Source organism: Hemibagrus wyckioides, linkage group LG01 (assembly GCF_019097595.1).
Source record: "Hemibagrus wyckioides isolate EC202008001 linkage group LG01, SWU_Hwy_1.0, whole genome shotgun sequence".
NCBI lineage: Eukaryota > Metazoa > Chordata > Actinopteri > Siluriformes > Bagridae > Hemibagrus > Hemibagrus wyckioides.
In genome coordinates this window covers 12,310,061-12,337,408 of record NC_080710.1, presented here as the reverse complement: position 1 = coordinate 12,337,408, position 27,348 = coordinate 12,310,061, and the positions used below count along the sequence as shown (strand labels likewise).

Sequence of the window (27,348 nt, the reverse complement as noted above, 5' to 3'; positions counted from 1 at the left end):
CCTCAGATCCCCGTTCTTGACTAACAGAAGTGGAAACTAATCTGGTCTTCTGCTGTTGTAGCCCACACAGCTTCACGTACTATGTTTTGTGCATTCTGAGATGCTTTTCTGTTCACCACGGTTGTGCGGAGCAGTTATCTGATTACTGTAGCCTGTCTGTCAACTTGAACCAGTCTAACCATTTACTTTTCTCATCAAGAAAACAGGTCCATCTGCAGAACTTCCACTCAATGGATTCTTAAATTTACCATTCAGGGTTAACACTAGAGACTGTTGTGTGTGTGAAAATTCCAGATCAGCAGTTATAGAAATGATCAAACCAGTCATTCTGGCAGCAGGTTTTTTCTAGGTCACATTTTTTCCGCATTCTGATCGGTGATGAGATCATTACCTGAAGCTGTTGGCTCATATCTGCATGACTTTACAATAGCATGAATGAGTTGGTGTATAGGCGTTCCCAATAAAGTGTTCAGGGAGAAGAAGCCTTTATTATAAAGTCAGCTTACCCCACACATACAGTACAGCACAATGGAAATCTTTTATATTTGCATATCCAGGCTGATGAATTTAGGGGTCAGAGCACAGGAGCAGGTATGATACAGCACCCCTGGAGCAGAGAGGGTTAAGGGCCTTACTCAGGGGCCCAACTTCACAGTGTTGGGGCTTGAACCCCAACCTGCCTTAACCACTTGAGCCATATAGGATGACATCTGGAACCTTGAGCTAAATTTATTATGTGAGGAGTTTCCTCTAAAAAACATGCAGACAAGCAGACTGGAAATTAAGTTCCTCCTGTGTCAATGTGTGTGTGTGTGTGTGTGTTGCTCCAGTGTATTCCCACCTTGTGCCCAATGTTTCCAGAATAGAATCCACAGGATAAAACATTTACTGAAGATGGTATATGGACAAATATTAACCAAACTTGTATTCTGAATTTATCTAAAGAATGTGCAAAGCAAGGAGTCAGGCGCTCTCTCTCTCTCTGTCTCTGTCTCTCTCTCTCTCTCTCTCTCTCTCTCCACACACACACACACACACACACACACATACACGCGCACGGGACTTGTATTTTGGTGGAAGGTTAAACAGAGAGGGAAGCTGGCTGCTTGTTTACTGCTTCACGCTCGTTTGAGCTCGTTTACAACAAAGAGCAAAGAAGGAAGGCGATTTTTTTTTGGAGTGAAAGTAACTCCAATCGGATTGATGACTGAAACAGTCCCAGAGTTTTTTCCAGTTTAGCCGGACGAGCCGACTCGCACCTATTGTTCCTGATAATCGGGTAAACACATTTAAAATTCTCCTCTATCATGTTACCAGCTTTCCATTACGTTAGATCAGTGATCAGTTTCATACGTTATCAGTGTGCATTTCCGACACGACAACAAAGTTGGCACATAGAACAACACAAATGAGCGCTACTGGCTTCCTTCACGCGCTCTCGCTTATGTTAGTAAACAAGGCGCCTAGCTAGCTAACGCCGTGGCATGCTAGCAAAGCCAGGTAATAATGTCCAAGCTGGTTGTTGTTGTTGTTTTTTGGTGTTGGGTAGCCCTGGCTAATCTGATTATTTTATTGTCTGTTTTTATCTGGACAGCTAGGTCATTGCTGTAAAGTAAGAGGAGCGCCGGGTTGGTTTGTTTTAGCACGCCAGATACGTGGCTGACTCCGTTATATAAAGCGGTGAAAATGTCTGGAGCAACTTAGTGTTTATGTTCACGCCGAGTGTGTTTTGCTTAGTAACGCTAGCTAGCTGCTGTACAGAAGGGCCGGTGTCAGGACACATTAACCAGCTGCCTTTCCAACAACACAACTAGTTAGCATTTGTTCGCTTTCGTTAAGTTCGTTATACAGCTAGTTAACTGTAAATGGATGCAGCTGAGTAGCTAGACACTTCTTTATGCAAAGTGGAAACGGCTAAATACGAGAGACACGACAAGGCTGCGCTGACACGGATAAAGAAATAGTCTGGAAATGATCTGGCTCCGCCCCTTTTTTTTGGTTAAAATTACTCTCATGTCTGATATGAAGACGGTCATGTTATGGTAGATTTTGTGATCTGGACATTAATGATGCTTGTGTAATAAAAAAAAAAGAAAAAAGTAAGGTCTTTTGTCCGTAGTGAAGCTTGGCACAGTGCTATCTTTGTGAATAAGGTGTGGTTGCTCAACAAGGTATTCTCTCCTGGCAATGTCTGTGTTAGAAAGCAGTGCATGTATACACACACACACACACACACACACACACAGTTCTAGGAAATTTAGCCAGTTTATCTCTAAACAGCAGTGAGGAACTGCAGGCAGCTGGAGGCCTCCATAGTCCACACATTTCACCAGAGACACACTTCACATGCCATGCTGAAGCACTCTCCAATTTTAGACATTTCTGATTTGCTTCAGCTTTGTGGTTATGAATCTTGTTATTCGCAGTTATATGCAGGAAACCCTTCTGAAAAATCCAATAACCAGCTGCCAAAACCCTAGTCAAACTGGTAGACCGTCTCTGCCAGCTGGTGGATGGAAACAGTTTCTGACCTTTGTGCAAAATGGATCATGACCGACAGGATATTTTATTCATTTTTTTCTTAGAAAACGTAAACATTTATTGATCTATTTAGTCAAGCTATAAGGAAGATGAAAGATAATTTACCAGATGGCAGAAATGGTCTATCAGCTTGACCAGCTCAGTGTGTATTTTGGCTGATGATAGCTGTTCAGACCAAGCAGGGGCTTTTTTTTCAGCAGGGGAGTTGACTTGGAGTTGAATTCTCATGCTATGTAACCTAGTCTAAACGCACACGCACACTGTTCTTTTTGTTGAGAAACGAACAATTTCCTCCAAACGCTGTCAGTATTTATACCGTTTTTGTTATAAGCTGAAGGAAAGAGTGGCTGCGATGGAAGAAAGTGCACTGAAAACCCCTCACATCTAACTAGTGCAGCGGTGCTGTTTAAACCAATAGTATATAGTTCTGGTCAGCACAATTGTGTTCTGTGCGTTTTAGACTGTTACAGAAAGGCTAGTACGGAAGTAGCAATGCGACGTGTTTAAAACGGCAGAGGATTACACACCCAACGGATTTCCAAAGGGTGCAGTCTGCATCTCCTGCGCAGAGAAAAGGAGGTTACTGGAGTATGATTTAAGGGGGAGTTGGGAAATTTTTTTTAAAGAAACACAGCCAGACACTAAAGGGATGAGAGAAGCACATATGTAGACGGTAATGCTATTTCAATTCATCAGAATTTTTGAAAAAGTCAGCGATGAAGTCACCATCTTATCATACACGCTGAATAATCATGACATCATAACAGCTCGACTTGTGTGTGTTGGCATCATGCTAGTTGGCCTTATCTGACTTGTGAGATTGTAACTTATAATTGTAAAATTATAACACAACTGTAACACTCCTGATGACCAGCGCTTACTTGATTCCTCATATTCAGCGGCATCTCACTTTGTCTAGTTGTGTCTGACACAGAAAATGTGTGTGTGTGTTAGCCGTCGTGCTGCCTGTTTTGCCCTGGGTCTGATCAGTGATGATTGTACTACTGTCTGCTTCTCTAACACCTCTATGCCTGGATTGGTTTCTGCTTCACTTAAAATTCACTTTGGATAAACAAGGTAATGCTGCTCCATGACACCTGCATGCAGAAAAAAAATGTAAAAGATGCATCCATTGAATTGAATGAATTCTGTTTCTATGAACAAATCTGCCTTGACCATTAGTGGCAACGGTCCATCACAGAATCACTGCTGGCTGGATGTAATATAGGTTTTTGACCAATTTTCAGCACAGCAGTGTCCCACTCAGTAGCCTGATAATGTCTGTTTCTAACCAGAAGTGGCAGATGTTCAGGTTTTAAAACGGCCAAAAATGCTATTGCTAGATTGAGAAAAGTTCGCCAGTGGAAAGCAGTGCTGTGGTCACAATCTGGCACCGATGTAGGATGAACACACTGAACTACAGTCTCTGGCTGCATGCTTACCTTTAAGGTCTAATGACTTGGTCACTCAGTGTACTGTGTTTAAATACCACAGCGATGCTTGTATCATATCAATTTTACTGCTTCAACCACTTGGATAAAATCTGCTCAGTGTTGCTTTCTTTCCTGACAGGTTTATACTGGGGAAGTTTTAATAATTTCTGAACACTTTTTCTGAACACTTTTTCTGAACACTTTTTCTAAACAGATTTCTAAAGTTCTGGTGTTTCAAACAGTACATTTCCCTGTAGAGGATTTTTGTTGCAATTCACTTGTATTATTAAAAAAAAATAGATAACTAAATTAATGAATTATTAGAATATTTCCTAAAATTCAGGGGAAAAGACAAAAACAAACAAACAAACAAAAAAAAAAATATATATATATATAAAGAAATATTCATTATTATTTATTATTTTCCCTTATAATTTATCTATTTATATATATATATATATATATATATATATATATATATATATATATATATATATATATATATATATATATATATATATATATATATATAAAATTTGGTTGATTTATCTGTTTGTACGATGTATAGATAATATGTATGGTTTGTATTGATGCTAGATAGAGAGACAGTCTTCATTTAATAGACGTTTGTTTGTATGAATGTCCTTTATCTCAGTGAATCCATTTTAAACCCTTTCACAACCATAATGCTTTTTATTCTTCACAGGATTCTTAGTGGAATCCAGACGTTTTTAAGGTTAAGACGAGCTGCATTTTTAAACTAATCTTTCTGAGTTCAGATTGAAACTTTACATACTTTTTTTTTTTTTCGTATGTTCTCTACCCTATAAAGGTACATTTCTATTCACGCTCATAATGGAACTTAATTTGCTGCAATCTCTGCTAAGTGAAAACATGTGTTTGTTGTGTCCATGTTCTCGTGAGGTTCTTGGAAAATTACAAGCAAAATGATTCGCTAAATGCTTAATCAGTGCAATTTGTAAGCTATTTAGTTCCACTTTATGAGTGCAAATGTCACATCCATAAATCGGGAATTTCCTTTTGGAAGCAGACTGTACGCTTTATATTTATCCAGAATAATGGTCTTGTGAATTGTAACCTCTCAGGCTAAAAGCATCAGCTGACTGGTCACTTCGGGTGCCTGTGTGGACAGATGGTACGAGTAGGGGTATAACTGTAGCTGTGCTGAATCCTGCCCCTCTAACAGAACCTGCTCCCAGTGGGTTGAGGGCAGTTGGCAGAGGGAGACGGAAGCCCCTGGTGCTCCTGAAGGAAAAGTGTGTCTCGTCTCCCTGGCTCCTGTGGTGCATGAGTCAGTGTGCTGGTGGAGGTTTGCACTACCTTTTGTTGCTGAAACATGTGGTCTTAAATCGTAATCCTGGGTATTTCGCTGGCTTCAGCTAAATGCACATTATATGACTTTCACAATCTCTGAGCTGCTCACACTACACGAATCGCCATCAGTTGTTCGGATGTTGAATCGTACATACTGCGCAACCTTTCGCCTGGAGAGATCCTCAACAAAGTGTACCCGAATCCTGCATTCTTACCAAAATAGCTTTGTGATTTAGTTTTGAAAAGAGAAATATGAGATGCAGGAAAGATTGCTTGGAGGATTGTCAGTTCTGCCAAGAGAAACTGAGCTAGAGATGTAAAAATGTAGCTGTTCTCATATTGTGTGTCACCAGGAAGCTTGTATTTATTTTGTTTTAAGTTTTGCTGCTCCTAATGACCATTTGGGCATGACAAACCAAATACTTTTGTTACAAAAGCGTTTTTATCGTGCTTGCCTTACTCCACCTACACAAGTGGATGAACGGATACAGCTGGGTTCAGGGATCTGCTGCGCATGACAGTTCCTCCTGAGCTCTCATTAGCTGTTTTTAAGATCTGTTCTTTTTCTAGTCACAGAGGGCTTCATTGCTGAAAAAAATCCAACCTACTGATGTCTTACCATACAAGAAAGATATATGAACTTCACACTAGTTGAGCGGTCGTTATGGGAAAGTGCAGAGAGTAATCACAAAACCGAGTTAGTTGGACATTGGGTCATGTAAGTTTATGAGGCAGTATGTTCATTCAGCTTTATCATTTCAGGTAGTTTCTATGCAGTAGAACTTCAATTTCCAAATTTACTGCATTACATAAAATAAGATGGTTTGTAAAGACAAAAATATGTTTCATGTCTAATCCTCTGAAGCCATTTTTACCCATCAGTGTTCATTCTTTTCAAATGGGTGCCTCCCTAATTGTTACATATAGTTAACGGTAGAACACAGCAGGGAAAACCGGTTATTTTACTGACTCATGTCCGTATGCTCTGTACTTTGTTCCTTTGGCATCCTGCTCGGTCAGTGGGGTGCTAGCATGCTGTCATACGAGTCAATTATTATTTTGTTAACACGGAAGAACTGTTGGTAGCGAATTGAAAGACAACGCTTTGTACTTGGAGGATCTGCAGTCTCCCAGCGGCGAAGGCATTCAGCTTTAATAAGAATTTAATGACCTGAAAGTGCAGATCAATTTTTCATGGGCTGGTTGTTGTGCCGTGTCACAAATATTTAATTAGCGCAAACAGTTAAAGTATCTATCTGCGCTTAACGTTAGAATCTGTGTGAAATAACTGTTCGAGGCACTTTTGTCCTGCATGTAGAGAAAAATGCATCAAGTAGGACATGCACAGCATCTGCTCCTGTCAGGCCCCTCATGAGGCTGAGCATGTGACTTTGTTTTTGTGAATACTGCTGGGCCTCGTTGGGGAGAACTAACTCTTCATTCTCTAGCAGAGAATAGAGACAATGTCTGCGTGGACACATTAGGCCTTGTTTGCCCGGATAGTTCACTGGACTGCACAGAGGTTTTACGAGAATCTTAAAAAAGAAACCTCGAGTCAGCTTGGACTCCTCCTTCTCTGGTAAGCGTTTGGCAAATAACGATCTTGCTTGTCAGCGTTTAGAAATTTAGGCTCGTAAAAAGCGGATACTGGACTGTACTGCTTCTCAACATGTCTGTGTAACAGGATCATTTTTGTCTTTCTGATGTTACCAGGAGACACGCAATGCCGGATCCACAGCCTAAGTAGCGCTGAGTGGAGCTGAGAGCTGAGAGCTGGGAGCTGAACGATGGGGAATATAGCGACCAAGTTTCGAAAGGCGCTTATTAACGGAGATGAGGTGCTCGCCTACCAGCTCTACGAGGGCAACCCGCAATTTAAAGAGTCACTGGACCCCAACACCTCATACGGGGAGCCTTATCAACACAACACCCCGCTCCACTATGCTGCTAGGCATGCAATGACACGGATACTCAGGTAACACACAACAGCGGTTCATCTCAAGATTAGATTTTACTACTTGAAAATTTAATGGTATTAATGCTTATGAGCAGGATTTGTTGCACTGTACTGGACAGTAGGATTGGCCCTCACAACGATAAGTTTTGTCACAACATAAATTGGCTCAGGAAGTGACCTTTTCTTTAAAAAAAAAAAATACACCTCAATGAAGGAAACTTCATGATTCTAGTCTGTTTGTAAGTAATAATCTGTCTCTTCAGAAGTTTTTTTTTTTCTGTTGCTGCGACCAAAATGCCTGATTTTTGCGTATGTGGAAAAGTATATAAATTTGCAAAATTGCTAGTAGAGGATTTGTCTTTTAAACTCCTACTAGTGAAAGCACCTATATAATTACTTTCTCTGATAGCTGTACTTATGGTGATGTCACCGGGTGTATCTTGGCCCAATTCTATGGTTATTTAAAAAATTACATTGAGTCGAGTTCGCATGATTGTGGAGGGACTGTCTAAAAATGTTAAGAAAAGATACCACGGTGGCTGAGACATCGCAGGAAAGTGTACTGGGGCATAATTTATTATATCATCATCATATTTCCCCGACACTCCCTGAGAGAGAGATACAGATGGTGTCAGTTTACAACACATGTTTTTTTAATTTTTTTTTATTGTTTTTGAACATCTTTTTCATTGTTCTGAATCTTTACATGGATTACATGACCCTACTCATGCAGAAGTCTCAAATGTAAACCTATGAACCTGTTTTGTTTATTATTAGTTTATACACAGTTTACAGCATACACATTAAACTGTTTGCTTTAACAGCAGAATGTGTTTTGATCGGATTTTTAAATGAAGTTGTATTTAAACGGTGGAATTTTCTGGAAGCGTGTCCTTATCCTAGATACACTAGATGGGCTTATGTTAGATATTTATTCCCCAATTAGGATGAAAACAGCTTGAAACAGCTTACTATCCAGCAGGTGTTCTTAGCTTTACGTGCTCGTAGTACAGGCGCAACAGGATAAGCCATGATTATAGTATTTGCTTTTGAGTCAGATGTCTGAACTATAAGGTGGGAGTGAAAGAGCTCTCCATGTTCCCAATATCCCTTCTCCATTCATCTAAACACATAGTGCTTTGAATATAGCTCGCACAGCTCGGCTTTCTTTCTCACCAGTAAGAACAATGCTAACAAATAAAAGAAAAAAAAAAGTCTGCTTTTTCACAACCATGCTCCTCACAGCATTTTTGGATATGACCTCATCACCCTAGGGGAATAAATGGAGAGTTGTTGACGGACCATCTGCCTCAGCCAACCAAAGTAGCAGGATGTAATGGCTGAACGCAGTACAAGCCTGACTTACCATCAGCGGGGGGGATACGCAGAGGTCTGCATGTCACAGGATGTTTTTACAATGCGAATTATGCAATTCGGTCAGGTCAACAGTCTGTCCAAATGCTTTCACCTAAAATGGTCATGTAGGAATTATTCTGTAATTTAGAAGTTCAGTTTTATTCCACGCAGCCCTCTGTCTTAATTCTGCAAATTTTAAAGCTTAGTAGATGACTGTATCTGAAGTACAGAGCCAACGCAACCAATTTTCACAGTCCTGAGATCTATTGATGGTGCAGCTAGTGAGTTCAAGCCAGGTTTTTTACTACACAGCTGATAACTGGGATTGTTCGAGAGCTAGTATTTATTACAGTGGTTGAGATGGTAGATAACACAGCTGAAGATACAGTAGAAATGTTGTCATTTAATTTTAGAGCATCTCGTACTCTCAGATTCTTCTCTTCCGATCTGTTTCACTTGGATTACATTTGTCTGCTGCATAAAATTATAAATAAACCCCATACATCAAATACACACAGGATGTGCCATGTAAGCAAAACGTCTGCTCTGTGTAAACGACCTCCTGTCCGGTCCACATTAACTTGCCTTGTGTTTGTGCTTCTGGTGCTCTTTGTCTCCCAAGGAACGAGACGAGAAGCCGAACAAGTTGTAAATTACAAAAGAATAGTAAACAAACTGCATATTTGTTTTAATCCACTCTGTATTATAAGTAGCAGTGCTATAAAGACTCTTCGCTGTGAGGCTTCAGGCTGCACAGTCATAACATTGAAGACTGTGATTTAATAGTTTGCCAGGAGTGGGCGTGTGATTTGATGGTTTCATGGAGTTTAGCCTGCACTAATGTGTGCAAATGAAAAATATTTAGACAGCAGGATGGAAAGGTTGGCACTTCTACACGAGTGCGGCATCTTCTATAGATTTATATGTTGGTTTAGAAGTGAATCTGGCTGAACAATGTGTCCAAAAAATGTTTTGTTTTCTCCATGTGCGTCTTTCAGTGCTCCAGCAATTTCATGATAAATATCATGTCACCTTGTGAAAATCTGACATCTCTTATATCTCACTTTGAAATGAGTCGATCAGCCCTTACACAAAGGGACAGTTTCCTTTCTTATATCATATTATACAGGGTCAGGCTAAGGCACAGACTAATTCTTACAAATGTGCACAGGAAGCTGAGATCGCTGTGGAGAAGTCTGATGAGCTGTGAGATTATTGAGAACATTATCATAACAAATGCTCAGTTAACACAATGGAAAAAAAAACCTGATTCAGTTTATAATGTGCTTAGGTTCTAAATGACAATGTGTGTAAACTAGAAAATACTAGAAGGAAATATATATATATAATATAAATATAAATGCTCAAAAATATACTTATAGATCCTGATCATACAAGTGTGTGTGGTAGTTCTCTACATCCAAATGTTGTGTTCAAAAGAAAAAGCAATTTCTTTTGTCTTTTTCCTCGTTTTATTTTTGTACAAAGGTGCTTATGCTTTTTTTTCCTTTCTCGCCTCATATGCAAATATGTAGACATTATTTCTTAGGAGTTGAGATCGGCTCTCTTAGAACACAAAATGTAACCTGTTCACCAGTCACCTAATTAGTGCAATTCAGACCAACAAGTTTTGTCAGTGTCACATTTTTTTTTTGTTAAAGCCACCAGTGAAGTCATGAGACAGCTACATCATACTGTAATGGCAGTGGGAAAACGTAAACAAAGCATGCTTATGAACAGAAAAGGTATCCTTATTACCTCAAGCTCACTTTGAAAAGTTCTTCTGTTTATATGAACCCATTTTCTGCACAGGCCTTTGTCTGATCGATTCCCTAAGCTTAGTCATTTTCTTTAATAACAGGTATATTTTTTAAAAGCTCTTTATCATATAATCTGACATTGAGAACGCATGTTCATGCACAGTTTGTTAGAACTGGGCCAGGATTTTATTGGGATAATACATTGTGACAAGTACTAATGGTAAAAGACTGCTGCTACACAGTATAAAACAAGCTCTAGTTAAAGTTTGAATGAATCTACTTATAATGTAAGGGTGCAATCGGAAATTATACAGCTGTTCTCATTAGTTGAGGAAATGACCTTAATAAGTAGGTTATTATTATTTTTTCTTTCACCCATTCTCCCTGACCCCCTTCTCTCTATTCTTTCCACCTCAGGTCCTTCCTCTTCAGTAAGGATGGCAACCCCAACAAGCGCAACGTGCACAATGAGACGGCGCTGCACGTGCTGTGCATGGGACCGCACATCCTGCTGGCCGAGGGGACGCTGCAGCCGCGCCTGGCACGGCCCTATGAGGACGAGCGGCGTCGCGCTGACTGCCTCCAGATGATCCTCAAGTGGACCGGTGCCAAGCTGGACCGCGGCGAGTACGAGAATGCCGACGTCAATGCCAGTGACAACAAGAAAAACACGCCACTGCACTATGCCGCTGCCTCAGGGATGAAGACGTGCGTGGAGGTGGGTGTGTTGTTCAAACAACTTGTAATCTTCTAAACATATGGTCATGCATAATACCGTTAATAATCAGTGTTTTTGCTTTTCTTTGCTCACAGTTCCTCGTAAAGCGTGATGCAGACCTGTTCGCTGAGAACGAAAATAAGGAGACACCATGCGACTGTGCAGAGAAGCAGCATCATAAGGAGTTGGCACTAAGTCTGGAGTCTCAGATGGTCTTCTCAACAGACCCCAATGCTGAGGACATTGAAGCAGAGTATGCTGCCCTGGACCGCAGGGAGGTGCGCAGCATAATAACTTTGGGGATTTGTTCATGAAGTACAATTTCGATTATAAATCTGTAATTGGAGGTGGAGGTGCTAATTTTAGGATGTAGAATACTTGTCTGAATGATTAATCTGTCTCTGATTGTGTCTCAGTTTTACGAGGGCTTGCGGGTCCAGGACCTGAGGAGGCTGAAGGACATGTTGATAGTGGAGACAGCAGACATGCTGCAGGCTCCTCTCTTCACTGCAGAAGCTCTCCTCAGGGCACATGGTATGCATGTCATAGTCACATAAAAATATCTGTTGGGATCTTCTGCACTTGTCCAGGTTCTGTCTTTGGGGGATGAAAAACATCAAACTGTTTCATACACAGCTATAATGGACTGTTCTAATAATAACAGTACCTTAATGGAATTTAAACCAGATATGCTCTGGAAATGTGAAGCATACGTAGCACGGGGTCATGTCTTTCATTTGCTTTTGTATTTTTTAACAAATAGAATAAAAAGCTAGAAGGCTCGCTGGTGCAAGTCACACAGTAGGATCTGTGCTTTCTTTAATTATCTCTACTTATGCGATCAGGCCATAAGAAGGCCTTGTTCTAGATGAGTTGTTCCCACAGGGAAAAGTTCTGCTCTACCATGCTTGCTATTATTACAAGTATGTCCTCCTTGGATTTTGCTGCACAGGGTAAAAACTGGGGTCTCGTCTCCTTAGAATGTGTGTAAAATAAATCTGTGAATGTGCAGGGTAGACGATGTGTATAATTACAGGTCATACATAAACAGCAAAAGCTATATAATCATTCTCCATAATGGATTCTTTCAGTTGAAATTTGTTACTGGTTAATAATGTTGCTTGTTTTTTCCATGTCAAACACCAACTTCTAATTTATGTCTTGTGTCCAAACTCCTAAATAAATTATTACTGTATGACTTCATTCAGAATATCATTTATCACAGCAAATGCAGAAACATTACATGGCTTTAATTTACAATACGAGCTAAATAAAACTTACTGTTAAAACTTAATATAATACCTCATTATGTTTTTGTTTTTTTTTGCATTAGACAGATTACCAAGATTATGACAGATTATGTTGTTGCACTTGTGAGAACAAGCAAAAGCCATGCTAGTTAATCCAGAACAGGGACAGAAATATGTTGTTGTCCTTTGGCTGCTCCCTGTTCAGGGTCGCCACAGTGGATTATCCGATCCACATATTTGATTTTGGCACAGGTTTTACACTGGATTCCCTTCCTGACGCAACCCTCCCATCTTGGGACTGGCAATAAGAGTTAACTACACAGTGGCTGGGTTGGTTCCCTGCCCCTGGGCTGTGACAGTGAAAGAGGGACAGGAATATATCCTGTAATAAATAGATGAATAGTGGAGGTTATTATTGTTATTATTACCTCTTAGCTTTATGTGGAAACCAAAAGACAGATTTGTGTGGAAACCAAAAGTAAAATGTTATCATGTGTGTCCCTATACTGCAAGAAAGAAGGGTGTGTGTGTGTGTGTGTGTGTGTGTGTGTATATATGTATGTGTGTGTGTGTGTGTGTATATATATATATATATATATATATATATATATATATATATATATATATATATATATATATATATATATATATATATATATATACACACATACATACACACACACACACACACACACATTATATATATATGTATATATATATATATATATATATATATATATGTATGTGTGTGTATATATGTATATAAAACTTTTTCTAGACATTTTATTGATTCTGTTCTGTTGGCAGAGATTTTTTTAATGATCTATCTTGTTTATTGACTATTTTTAGCTTGAGGTGAGTAAAGCTATCTAGAAACAAGTTTAATAATCCAATATTTGGTTTAGTGTCATTTTATAATGGGAAAACTTTAATAAAAAAAAAAATAATAATAATTTTGGGAACCTTGGGATGTATTACAGATTTTTCCACTTTGCCAAGAGGTCTTTTTAATTTTTTTATTTATTTATTTATTCATTTGCAGTATATAAGCTTTTCAAAACCAAACTGTTTTATTATATTAGACAGAATTATAGTATAATAGAAACAGAATTAACCAGAATTTCATTTTAACAATTTCAATTTCAGATTTCATTTCAGAATTTCAATTTTTCATTTTTTTCATTTCTGGACTGTTGGAGCACAAGAATGGAAAATGCTGATTAATTCTGTTCCTATTGTGTTGTAATTCTCTGTACTATATATAAAACAGTTTGGTTTGGAAAACTCTCACGAAAAAAAATGACCTAATAGGTAAAGTGGAAAAGTCTGGAATATAGCGAAATGTATCCAGTATTTCATATTACAAAATACATTTATTTATTTATTTATTTAAAACAATTCATTTTTTCTTTCTGAGTTCTGATTGGCATGTGCTTTCTCCCTATCAGTTCTAATACGTGTTATTTATTTATGATCTGGTTTCTTATGTATTAGTAACTTGCTAGTATATTAGTAACCTGAAAGATGCAATGAAAAGAGAAAAATGAAATCTCCCTACCTCTCCACTTCTTCCTATTAAATTTTAATCCCAGGTCTTGATTCTGTTAGTGATGGTGTTGACGGTGGTCGGTGGATTGTAACTATATTGTACTTAATACTTACCTGGTCTTCTAGTGGTTCGGGTTATGGGCTGCACTTTGGATGAAAAGTTTTGAAATGTGTCTTATTTTGGCACTGGGGAATTGGAACCAATTGGAAAAGGGTGCAGGAGGTCATGGTTTAATTTAGTTTTGACATGGAGCTCTGACTGTAGCACTACATTACAGTGATGTGTTAGTTGTTAAGCTTGAAGAGGATGACTAAGCATGTTTTTACATACACAAATTATATGACTGGACTTTGTACTTCCCTAGTTAAAACTTGTGCATTAAGCAGATCCTTGTTAGAAATGGTGATGTGTGTGACAGTGCTTTAGGGCTATATAAAAATAAAATCCTTTTTTTATGTTAATATTCTGTCCATGATATTTGGATTAAGGTTTCCAAGGATATTATTCTTTGTACATAAAATTAGAAGACCTAAGTACTCAGACAATGAATTCTTTAGTGAAGAATTTTATTCTTATTTTGGAGCAGTATCTATCAGGATCTATCTGATATTATTTGCAGTATGATACACTTATTATACACTATACCTCTGCTTCACAGACTGGGACAGAGAGAAGCTTCTAGAGGCATGGATGTCCAACGCTGAGGACTGCTGCCAGCGCTCTGGAGTTCAGATGCCCACTCCTCCACCCAAAGGCTACAACGCCTGGGATACACTACCCTCACCTCGAACACCACGCACCACTCGCTCCTCCATCACGTCACCTGACGAAATCAGCCTCTCGCCTGCCGATGACGATCGCTCCCTGGTGAGAATGCAGAAACCCTGTTTGAGTGTGGAAGCTGTACAAGTCTACATTATTTGCTCTGTCTCAGTGAGTCATGTTGTAGGAGGAAGGTGTCAGTGTCATTTTTACGGTTTAGGTCTGTTTATGTTCGTTAGTGTGTATTCAGCTTTGGCCGGCAGGCTGTTTCCCAATTTATCCCCCTTTGGAGGTTGTGAGAAATTCATAGTGTGCATTAGTCTGTGTGATGGAAACAGTATCTTGGTATTTTTCACAATATCTGCTTATCAGTTTTGAGGACTAGACTTTGCTCAGTTAGCACTTTATAGCTTGGATCTAGTGAGCATTTTCTGTTAGAGCACAGTCAGTCTATGTATGTATCAATACAGATACTGTAGTCAAACAATAGCGGGTTCACAGTGGCCACTTGTGGAGTCTATAGTAAAGCCACAGTCTTCAGAATAAAGGAGCTTTTTAGTAGATGACCGAATGGACAAGATGATGCTTGACATTACAGATACACTGTTTCATCCAAGCGTTAAGTCACATAAAGTCGAGTGCAGACTAAAAGAAAATCGATGAACATGATTCTAATCAGTCATTTTTTCCCCAAGCCATGGCAATGCACAACATTTTCTCTTAGAGAAGAATACCTGATCCCCAGCTTCTGCTTTCTCATGAAAATAAACACAGAAAGTGTCCATAAGGTGTTTCTGCACTATTTAGCCTAACAAGAAATATATGCAAAATATGAAGGAAGGTTTTATTAGTAGGACTTGAGCAGCTGTTCTGTAAAGAGAACCGGAGGTATAATGCAATAAACACAGCTATTTTTATACTGTTCACTGCCAGGAATCAAGTGTTTATTTGGGTATTTGAGTATGACATGCCACATGCAAGCACAACATTATTGTGCTTGCGTTTTGCTGTCGTCCACACAAATTGATGGATGAGATCTGGATGCGGGGATCTGCTGTGCTTGTTTTTGTCACTGGAGCTTACACTAGACATGTCACTGTCAAAAATATCAAACATGCTTAAAATATCAGCACGTGACAACTTCCAGACTGAGAAACTTGCATCAACGAACCACTCTCACTACATGAGCTGTTGCCACGTGCTGTCTCCAATCTCCAATCTGCAGGCTGTTAGTGACTGTAAAATCGTGTATTGTGCTCTTGTCCTAAGCCTACACTTGAGCTCAAATATTGTTTACGTCATTATCTGCAGCACTTTTTAGATTCCTCACTTTGCTTTCCCCATTTGGCCCTGATCCAGACTTAGATGAGTATCACCTCAAATCTCCTTAAAGAATCTCACTCTTGATTTTTTGCTTTGTGTTTATTCTCGCAGTGTGGTATATGTATGTGTGTTGCCTCCATGTTCGAAGAGCCTGTTGATATCCCGTGCGGGCATGAGTTCTGCAGATCATGCTGGGAAAGGTGAGTTATTTTTTTTTTTACCCTTGTTGTTCCACAGGCCATTTGTTGCTACCATAATTAAATTTAGCTTTTAAAACTGATTAGATGCAAGATGCGTGCCATATGCTACCTTGTTCCAGCTGTGCTATTTTCATCCAGAACATTAAAGACTAGCCTCATTTGTTTAGTAAAGTGTCTTCTCTGGCAGCTTTTTGAATATGAAGATCCAGGAAGGAGAGGCACATAACATCTTCTGCCCAGCCTATGACTGCTTCCAGCTGGTTCCTGTGGAGGTTATAGAAAGTGTTGTGTCCAGGGAGATGGACAAGCGGTACCTGCAGTTTGATATTAAGGTAGAAGTTTATCCTGGATGATGCTACATTTATATAACCTGATGTAAGGATTTTGTTTCTATTTTACACTAGACGTTTTGTTTTACTAATCTAAATCTGTACTCAACATACTGATTTTACTGTATCTTTTCCTCCATCATTACTGACCTAGCTTTTTTTTTTGTTTTAGTTTAATCTCTACCTGTTAATCTGTCACTTATCAGTGACATTCCAGTCACATTTTCCTGAAGGAACTGATGGTCCTGATGGGTAATGTGACCTCTGACTAAGACAGCTAACATAAACCTAAAGTGTGAGTTATAGGGGGAAACAACAATAATGATCCGCTGCCCCTTCAATCTGTACATGCCTTGGAATGACGTGTCTCATGCTGTGTGCCCAATAACTATTCATTATGTTGCCATAACAACTCTGAATCTTTTGCTGGGATGCGTTAGTTCTGTTGTAATGCTGGTCAGGGTAGAGGTTACTAACGGACATGATGGCTGTCTTGATCTGCTAGTAAAAAAGAAAAGAAAAAAAGATCCCACTTTATTTTAATTATAATGCAGTTGTGCTGGAATTTAAGGACTCCCATTAGTAATCATTTGCATAGTGACACGTTGCTACACAATGTACAACACAGTTGCTAAACTCATGGAAAATGAGGATGCATTATTTGTTTTTTGATCTATTTTGATAATGTGCTGGGTTTATACTGGCATTATCACTCTGCCTTACTTGTCTGTATTTTTTTCTTTCCCCTCCCTTTCCCTCTTCTTGCTACCTTTCTGTGGTCGTCTCTGCCAGGCCTTTGTGGAGAACAACCCTGCCATCCGGTGGTGCCCGCGGGCAGGCTGTGAGAGAGCGGTACGCTTAGCGAGGCAGGGGCCTGGTGCCAGCGCCTCCGACCCGCTCAGCTTTCCTCTGCTCCAGGCCCCGGCTGTGGACTGCGGCAAAGGCCATCTTTTCTGCTGGTCAGTGCTGATACGCACCACAGCGCCATAATTACTATCCTAAAACCACAACACTGGCAGCTTCTTTTTTTAAAGGCAGGGATTTTTTGATGGCAAGAAAATCGTTGGCTTAAACGTTACAGATGTTTGCCCTTTTGAAAACTATTCGTATGCATTTCTGTTTTATGATTTGTGCTGCATGTAGGTTTGGTATGGCAAATTACTGAGCATCTCTTCCCTGCAGCTCTGTCCCTTCTGTTCAAACTGCACACATGCACAGACTTCAGTTATGTGTCTAGTACTGATTGTGCCAGGCCTCATTACACTTACCTCAGTGCACTTTTGTCTCCATTGCTCCATATGCCATGTGGACATTTTCTCATAGATCTATTTAAGCACGGATGGCAGGACCATAGTTCTGCTGTCTCTCTGATAGAACTCCATTTTCTTAACAATCAACTCTCATTAACAATAAATGACCACACTTAAGTGTCCAGCTTTTAGCATTAATACATGCTGAGAATGACTAGTCTGCCAATTCAGCGCTGTTGTTTCTGTAGTGGCTTGCTTAACTCTGATGCCCGTGTTAGTCCTTTGTTGGTGTGTTGTTTTCTTTTATTTATTTTTTTCTGGACAGTCTGTAATAAGTAAAGTAATGATCAATGCTTTCCCTATTTTGCTGTTGCAAATAAGAATTGCATTGAAGTGCTCATTGAAATGAAGCAAGAAACGTTTGAAGGATATGAGTTCAGATACACGTGCCACTATGCACATCCTTCAACCTGGAGCTACAGTGACTGTGTGCTTGTGTGTGACTCTGCAGGGAGTGCCAGGGGGAGGCTCATGAACCCTGTGACTGCCAAACATGGAAAATGTGGCTGCAGAAAGTCTCTGACATGAAGCCAGAAGAATGTAAGTATGGGTTTGGTACACACCTGTACAACAAATGCATAAGAGGTACTAACCAGTGTTAGGCTTGCTCTATAATTCTATAATTGTTGTATGTTTATGTAGCACCAGGTCCTGGAGAAACGTTGTTTCATTTCACTATGTACTGCATCAGCTATATGTGGTTGAAATGACAATAAAGCTTCTTGAATCTTGAATAATTCTTTAAAAATAATAATAAAAAAAAATCTTCAGGCTAGGATTGTATTTCCAATTTTCTTGAATGAGATGAAATATAATAGAGTATTGGCAAAGTGTCGTGCCTGTAAGAAATTCTCTGAGTTGTGAAACAATTATGTAAGAAATTTTTATTTGCAAATGAAGGGATGTGGTTTAAGCTACCACTAAAGCAAATGGGAGCTGCATTGAAAACATAAGCCTTTTATTTTCATTTCAGATAATGTTTATTGTGTAACCATATGAAAATGTGCCTCGTCTGTTTGTCTGTGCTGGAAATGAGACTACAATCTATTTTTGTCCTTTTCTCCTGCAGTGGCAGGTGTGAGTGAGGCATATGAAGATGCTGCCAACTGTCTGTGGTTACTCACCAACTCCAAACCCTGCGCCAACTGCAAGTCTCCCATTCAGAAGAATGAAGGCTGCAACCACATGCAGTGTGCCAAGGTGCTCTTTTAGTTTCTGCTCTGAGGTGCAGGGCATAAATATTGAACTTCGGTCATTACCTTAATGTTTTTTCCCTCATTCCCCCCCTTCTCAGCGTGCCATGTGTTTAAAGTGTTTGTTTAGGTGCTGCAGGATAGACCAATATTACTTTAGGCTGAAGCTATAAATATCCTGTCCTTATAATGCCCTTATGTACTCTGATGTTGGACATGAACATAAATTAATATACAGATAGGTATTCCAGTCCACCAGGATACATTATTTAGAATATTTAAGATTTTTATACCTGTCGAAGGCCATTCTTTAGGGGTTGGGTATCTGATTCCCCAAAATGTGGAGTTTCAGTGTGTCCTTCAGGTCATCTCGTCTTTCTCTCTTAGTCCAAAGACATGCATGGTAGGCTGATTGGCACCTTAAAATGCCCTCAGTGTGTGAATGGGGGTGTGAGTGATTGTGCTTTGTGATGGGTTGGCATGCCGTCTGAGGTATCCCACCGCTTGTGCCTCGAGTACCCTGGGACAGGCTTCGCATTCTCTGTGACCCTGTATAGGATAATTGCTACAGAAAATGGAGTGAGGTGTAGTTTAATATCTTATATAGACCAGTTGAAATCTTAAGTGACATACATTATATTGTTCATTTTAATTTTATTGCTATTGTTCTTCATACGGCTATTGATAAACAGAAGACAATGTATTTAACAAAGAAAAATTGTTGATATGGTGGAGTAGATATGTATTTAACATCAGTTTAAAGAAAATTCGGTTTAGATAGAAAATCTCTTGCCACTATTTATACTTTGTGGTTACGTTAATAAGACAAGCTGCATTTTTTTTGTCTTATTAATTTCTAGAGAAGAAAAAAAGAAACTGGTGAGAAATTGTACAAGTAAAAGTATTGTTTGTCAATAAATAAAAAAATGTTAGCATTTGTTAGCAAATGTCAGCCTGTCACTGATCACTTACCTACAGCGGCAGCTTGTCCTGGTGAAATCTTGGTCACGATCTTGATCTCTGCACTACTGATATAATCAGATTACACATGGCATGTAATCTAGACACTGTTTAATAAGCATCATCATTGTCAGTGTACTCTTGTGTCATCATATGATTTGTTTGGGTCTCTACAGTGCAAGTATGATTTTTGCTGGATCTGTCTGGAGGAGTGGAAGAAGCACAGCTCTTCTACAGGAGGATATTACCGCTGCACTCGCTACGAGGTCATCCAGCAGGTGGAAGAGCAATCTAAAGAAATGACCGTGGAGGTACATATATTTTTATTCTATATACTCACATTGTGTGTATATACAGAGATCCTTAAGTCTGTGTGCACAGTTCATTTGTGCCTTAGTATTAAAACAAATATTCTGTAATTACTGGCACTGATTAATGTAAAAGTTTTTTCTCTGGTTTGTATTTAAACATGTAGGCTGAAAAGAAGCACAAGAGCTACCAGGAACTTGATCGCTTTATGCACTACTACACACGCTTCAAAAATCATGAGCACAGCTACCAGGTAATGGATTGCTTTTCCATTATTAGCTTTCCCTACTTTAGTAAGGTCTCCATTCAGTCCTAATGCTTCCTCTTACTGTTTCATATAGCTGGAAGAGCGTCTCCTTAAAACGGCCAAAGACAAAATGGAGCAGCTGAGCAAAGTCCTGAGTGGAAGTAAGGCTCTGTATTTCTGCTCTCCTTTCACACAAATGCCTCTTGTCAGAGCAGCAGGTCTCTGCTATTAGGTACAGAATGAAGACTGATCGCTTTCCTATTGCAGGGGAAGGAGGTGCTCCAGACACTACTTTTATTGAAGATGCAGTCCACGAACTTCTTAAGACTCGCCGTATCCTCAAGTGCTCTTACCCTTATGGTTTCTTTCTGGAGCCCAAAAGCACCAAGAAAGAGATCTTTGAACTTATGCAGGTAATTCTACATCCATTTCCACTTGCCATAGCTTACAGCTTCCAAAACTGCATCTGCCCCACCTAATTCATAACCAGTTTGTCATCACTGTGCTGAAGCGTGGACACGTTTACTTGCGTTGCTCTCCTCAGACTGATCTTGAGATGGTGACGGAGGATCTTGCCCAGAAAGTGAACAGGCCCTACCTCCGTACCCCTCGCCATAAGATCATCCGTGCCGCCTGCCTGGTGCAACAGAAGAGGCAGGAGTTCCTGGCCTCTGTGGCTCGAGGCGTGGCACCCAATGACTCACCAGAAGCCCCACGACGCAGGTTTTTACCACTTCACTATCTTTTTTTATCTGCACCGTAAAGATTTATGTATGTTGGCCAGATTTTTGGCATGCAAAAAAGACAGCAGTTTTTGGGCAGCAGTTTATCAGTAAGCTTAAAGGAAAAAAGTAATAAGGATCTCACTCACTGCGTTTTGTTTTCCACATCCGTATCATACAATATTCCTGTTTCCTGTGCTGGTATTGCCAAGCAGCCCATCAGTCATATTGCTGAGAAATGAGAAAAACGGAGACGGATATCCTGTAAAAGGGATTTTTTTCGGATTTTGAAGTGGACAGGAAACGCATCTCAAATTCTTCTGAAGTTTCACTGTTGGATGAGTGAATGAATTTTTGATCAGTGAATCACTCTCCAGACTTTTTTTTTTTTTTTGTAGATGACTTTGATTTGGAGCTTGGTGACTCTCTGACTTATATTTTACGAATCTGACACATCTGCTCATATAGGTTATAGTATTGACTGTTGATCATGTGTTTCCATAGTTTTGCTGGGGGCACATGGGACTGGGAGTACCTGGGCTTCGCATCTCCAGAGGTAATTTTTTATGATGTTTTCTCCTGCTGACTCAGGTTAAATACATGCCATTTGCACGTTGGCCTAGTAAAAATAATACACCTAAAGGGAAAATTCTCATCTCAACTATATGAATATTAAGATTTTGAACTTGCATTCCCTAATTTGCATTATAATGGCACATTGACTATTTCAATAGTACTACTACTAAGAAAGCTCAAAGGACAATTGCAGCAATAAAAGTAGCTCTAATTATAAACTACTTCTCTTTTTTTTTCTCTTATTTTGGTCAGAAAAAAAAAAGTCAAGATTCTCTTGGTTCACCAATAAAGGACCATTTACTCCATTGGAGTGGATTTAATTAGACCTCTTTGGAGGCTTTGTTGGGCTGAAAAACATGACTGATTCAGCAGGCAGTACCATCCGAGAGAAAAATCCTTAATGTGAATATGAGAATTTATTTATGTAGCAATATTCATAAGTATAGAAGTCTAAAAGATCTATTTTATGCACTTGTGTAGTATTTCATCTCGTCCATTTTGTAATATTTTCCATTCTTTATTTCTCTCAGTATTTTTATTGAATTCCTTTATTTGATTTATATTTTGACGCAAGTTCAATAAAACTATAAGCGTTGCAAGATATTCTCTAATGAGAAACAGCTTTTATTTTGCCAGAATGTGGGAGGGCATGCTAAACGTATTGTAACCAAAGTATTTAGATTAACGCTTCCCTTTGTGTATTATTTGTTTATAACCTGCTTTTGATTGTGGATAATTCTACATTCTACCATTTAGGCATCATCTAGGAAATGAAATAACAGCTATATCAGAATAAATTCTCTGTTTACTTGTGTTTATTTGGATAAATCTTAACTGCTACATAAGTGGTCTATAGCTCAAAACACGCATGCTGATGAGATTTGAGGTGCAACACTATTGGATGTCTGAGTATGTTCATGTGTAGCTGAATGGTATTCCACTGCTATTCTGTTCTAATCTAAAGATCCAGGGGAGTCAGGCAATTCTCGGAGGAATTGATCCGAGAGTCCACATTCAAAATGCAGGAGGCCAGCGGCAGGTATTACTGAAACTCCCCTCTCTCCTCCCCCAAATATTCTTCCATTTTAGGGATGGCAGCATCAGCAACGGAATGGCACCTGTCATCTGCACTCCATCACTCTTTTCATTGTTCGCTCTATTATTTGGCAGCATGCTTCTTTTTTTGGTTGTGTACTCTGCAGTTGACTTAAAACAAACAAAAAAAAAAAAAAAGATCTCATGCCTGAGAGAATATTACCTTTGGTTTGTTTGTTGTGGAGTTGCATCTCTTAGTGAGCCCTTTAAAAAAAAAAAAACCCAAAAGCCTTTTGTTTGGTACTGTTGGAAATCTGCACCATTCCTTTGCAAGCATGTACATGAAGCAGCCATGTACATACTGTTTTTCTGAATATTGTAGCTCCCTCAATATGACATGCTGAGATTTACACTGAGGTGTACTGGTTTAGGTGGCTTGCCTTTTTTCTTCATGTTTTTAGGTCCTAAAAATGGTTTTAATTCAGAATTGAAATGAAAGAAGAAAAGACTTCTTAATCCAGATTTACTGGGATTATTGAAGCAGTGTAATGTGTTTCGTTTTATAATTCTGAGCCTCTTTTGCATGCAGCTTTGAGTGAGATCTAGTTTCATATAGTAAATATTTTGTGTTTAAAGAACAAATATTTGCTGAAATTTATTTTGGCAGTTTGTCTACTTTTTTGGCTTGTATTTTCTGTTATTTTAGTAAAAAAAAAAAAAGAATTTTTCTGAAAATAAGTTGCCTGGCATACTGATGTAATTGAAACAGCTGCCTTTTTTCTGTTTGCTTAAAGTTAGTACCATTGTTCATGATGGTTTCACAAAACAAGTAGTTACCACATACTGTATACAGTCCACAAGTCCAGTCCTGGGTGGCCATTTATTTATTTATTTTGTATTTTTTTGGCTAGCCTGCCAGATGTGCTGTGGTCATACAGGTCTGGATTTGTGTCGCAGTTTTGTGGAGGTTGTTTTGAGATTTCCCCTGAACGTCTTTTTAACAGGCTCTTCTTCAGCAGGGTAGGGGGGAGTCTTCTGTGCATGAGCTCAACAGCTTCTCTGAAGTGGTTGAGTGCGTTCTGTTTTGTGTTACTCTGTAGGAGTATGCAGAGTTCCAGTACAGACGCAGACACAGACAGCGCAGGCGTGGAGACATGACTAGTCTGCGCAGCAACACCCCTGACTCTGATGAGCCCAACCCCAGCAATTTAGGTAATTTCCAGAACTGTGATATCTGCAGTGTGCGTTTAATGCCTCACTTTCGTCAAGCTTATAGAAAACATTTAGGAAAATCCTTTACTGGGATAAAGAACTTTACTGTTACTCGTATCTGGAATTGTGGATATTAGGAGATTTCTTTCAGGAAAACATTTACATTAGACATTTCATAGAAGTTTCTGGTGAGATGATTTCCGTCTCTTTTTTTTTTCTTGCCAGATTCAGATCAAGTTGGTTGTAGTCAGAGGCAAGGATTACCTATGGTAAGTTTTGTGACAATTTTATGTGAATTCCATGCTGAGAAATTACAAGGTGAGTAATTCCTTCTTATTCTTTTGTCCTGCAGCCCCACAGCTCCTTGGATGAAGACGATCCTAACATCCTGCTAGCCATCCAGCTCTCGCTGCAGGAGACTGGAATGGCCATGGGTGATGGAGATGCTGTAGACAACCAGGAGCTGCTGGCTCATGAGGCATCTCTGGGAGCCATCGGCACTTCTCTGCCCTCCAGGCTGGACCCGTTGCTCCATGGCGTGGATGTTCCTCGTGCTGCACTGAGCAGTTCTGAACTTCTGGAGCTTGGAGACAGTCTAAAGAAGCTGGGTAACATGAGTGGTCAGAACGTCCCACAACGCTTTAACATTGTGGGCAATCCCAGCCACGAACCCACCGGAGGTCCTTTTCCGCCTGTGTCTGGACTCGCAGATTCTGCCGAAGTAGACTCTGCTGACAATGCTAATCTCCTGGGCAACATCATGGCCTGGTTCCATGACATGAACCCTCAGAACATCAGTCTGGTTCCTTCAGCCACTTCTTCAGATCCAGAGTTTGGCGCTCAGCTCAGCTCCGAACAGACGCTGGAAAAGCCTTTCCAACAGTGGACAGCAGAGGGCAAGCAAGAGGAATGTGAATACAGCACCACACAAGAAAGGGAACCCATCAGACCCACTCAGCTGGATCTGGTGAGTGTAGATGTGCCATCTGCAACAGCTCTTGTGCCCCAGATGAGCGAAACCCTTGGCGCATCTCAGCCTAGCCACCACGGCGACGTCCTGAAATGCGACTCGGAACCTGAACAGCCAAGCAGCAGCTCTTCTGAGTGGGAGGGTCAAGTGCACCTTGTATGAAATCAAGCCTCCTCCTCCTCCACCTCCACCTTTTCCACCTCCGTAACCACTTTTGATGTGAATAACCTGAAGAAAGCATCAATCGTGAGAAGGGATTCATTCATATACTGATATGATTAGAAATCGGCTGAAACCCTATTTAAAGAACACTGAAATTGTCTTGAAACTTGTCTGTTGTCTCTTGCTGCAGGCCTGTGTTTCTTGTGCTTTGAGGACATGATGTGTAATTTTCTAATTAGAAGCAGACACTGTTTCACAGTCTTGAAGAAGTGAACGATTATGAAAACGAAAGCAGTTGAACCAGAAACCGCCATCAGAACAAAACATGCCTGTCTGTAGTCTGTGGCAGGGAATAATTAGGGTAGTGAGCTTCATTATAGAAACTGTCAGATCTCTTTCACAGGAAATGGTCTACTGTGTGGAACAGGACTGTTGGGTTTGACAGACTGGTTCGTGTGAATGTCCCGTGCAACTTGAGCAGGTTTTTTTTTTTTTTTGGTTTTTGTTTTTTGTTGAAAGACCTGCCATCTTAGTGATAGGTGTTACTGTAGGTGCCATAAACACTGGTCAGCACATGCAGAGATCATACACACAGTGGACAGTGTGTTGACTGTGCCTGCTGCTGAGGGCTAAAGAGCCTTCTTATAAACACAACCCTTCCTTTAAAACCAGTGTATAATATTGGAGAAATTAACTCTAGCAGCTTCCTTTGGAGAGCTGGGCTATTCTGAGGGTGTTGAATATGGCGAAGGAAAAGCACGACTGTTCCAGTCGCGAAACTCTTCATTTCTTTGGTCAAACCTGATCACTGTAATATGCTACTGGTATTTAAAAATGGAAAGTAACGTCGAATTCGTCCTGTGCAGGAACACTGCAATGGTTACACTACGCAACTTATTACAGTGCCTTGTCCCTGAACCTTCCCTCTTATTTATTGCCACATCCCTCGAGTGCTCAATGAATGACGCGTGCTACCTTAAACTACGCTGCGCTGTAGTTTTCACTGGCAATGGAAGTAACAGTCTCCAGATTTAGCATTTGTATTAACATTTTTCTATATTCTCGACCACCCTTTAGTTAGTCTCTGGCCTCCATCTCCAGAGCTTTTTATAAAAAAAAAATACGACAAAAAAAAAAAACGGTTATTAACACAGGCTTGTGTGAGATCACTGCTGATATCTTTTTTTTTCCCCCTCTCTTATCTTTTATCCAAACCAGTTTTAGTGGTGATAAAAATGACTTGAGTGTTCAAGATGATGTGTGTGTACAGTATGTGATGCCATTGTGCTTCATCCATAATGTAAAGCGCCAGACCTAATATATTGTGAAATTGATTTTCTATTTATTTGAATTGAATTTGAATGTCTTTCATAAAAAAAATGAAATAATGGATAATGTACAAAAAATGAATGAAAGCCAATGTTTTTGTCCATGTGTCAAAAAAAAACCCCAGTCCTTTTACAGTGCCACTTTAAAAAAACAAAACAAAAAAAAAACAAACAAACAAAGCGCTTTAAACTAATTAATTGTTACTACTGAGGTGATTTTCTTTTGGTAATAGCCTTTTAAACAAACAAACAGTAAGCTTTTTGGTATGGTCATATATTTCTATAAACCACCCACCACCACCACCACCACCCCGGCCAAAAGCTCAATCTAAACTGCCATTTTATTTAATCCTGAATGGCGGCATCCATTGGTAACATCCTGGAAGCGCACTTAATTAAAAAGATAAATCCCCAAATTGTGAAGCTATATATTTAATGCAGGTTTGTATTGCTGAAGAAAAAATTGCTGTATTGCTGTAACGTCAATCAAAATCCGACTCCATAGAAAAAAAAAAAAATAATACCTGTCCTAGTAGTGATGATAGAATTACTGAAATACTGTACTGGACATCGTCTTATGTAGTTTATATTCTCATGTAGTTCAAGGGTTTTTTTTTTTCTTTTTCTTTTCATACCTAGATAGAATCGACTAAGTAACCTGCAGTATTTCTTCAGTAAGCAGTAATGTATGTTGCCAAAGTGATGGAGCTAACATAGTGAAGCACTCGGTAGGTTCTTTCCATCTGTTTAGATGTGAAGTGACGCGTCCTTTATGTGACAGTATGCTGTGCGTTCAATCAGAAAAATACAC

The 27,348-nt window shown here is 39.5% G+C and overlaps 1 protein-coding gene across 3 annotated transcripts; it reads left to right on the top strand.

Moving 5' to 3' along the window:
• Positions 1–1,056: 1,056 nt before the first annotated feature.
• ankib1b (ankyrin repeat and IBR domain containing 1b) lies at positions 1,057–27,058 on the top strand. 3 transcript variants are annotated; one of them, XM_058385806.1, is made up of 22 exons: positions 1,057–1,279; positions 6,761–6,888; positions 7,023–7,284; positions 10,800–11,100; positions 11,196–11,378; positions 11,517–11,634; positions 14,558–14,766; positions 16,096–16,184; positions 16,372–16,516; positions 17,306–17,472; positions 18,275–18,363; positions 18,893–19,023; positions 20,153–20,287; positions 20,452–20,538; positions 20,627–20,693; positions 20,800–20,945; positions 21,077–21,255; positions 21,759–21,810; positions 22,795–22,869; positions 23,966–24,077; positions 24,303–24,346; positions 24,430–27,058. In XM_058385806.1, exons 3-22 carry the CDS (start codon positions 7,097–7,099, stop codon positions 25,207–25,209), a joined length of 3,297 nt encoding a protein of 1,098 aa, XP_058241789.1. In that variant the 5' UTR covers positions 1,057–1,279; positions 6,761–6,888; positions 7,023–7,096; the 3' UTR covers positions 25,210–27,058. The 3 variants fall into 3 exon arrangements, with proteins under 3 accessions (XP_058241789.1, XP_058241780.1, XP_058241799.1); XM_058385797.1 differs by lacking the exon at positions 6,761–6,888; XM_058385816.1 differs by lacking the exons at positions 6,761–6,888; positions 22,795–22,869.
• The last annotated feature ends 290 nt before the right edge of the window (positions 27,059–27,348 follow it).

Bases quoted from the DNA above. Each gene is read 5' to 3' on its own strand.
- ankib1b (XM_058385797.1), top strand. From the start codon at position 7,097: ATGGGGAATATAGCGACCAAGTTTCGAAAGGCGCTTATTAACGGAGAT. The intron at 20,539-20,626 runs GTAATGGATTGC...TGTTTCATATAG, and splicing joins ATCATGAGCACAGCTACCAG to CTGGAAGAGCGTCTCCTTAA. The intron at 24,347-24,429 runs GTAAGTTTTGTG...TTTGTCCTGCAG, and splicing joins AGAGGCAAGGATTACCTATG to CCCCACAGCTCCTTGGATGA.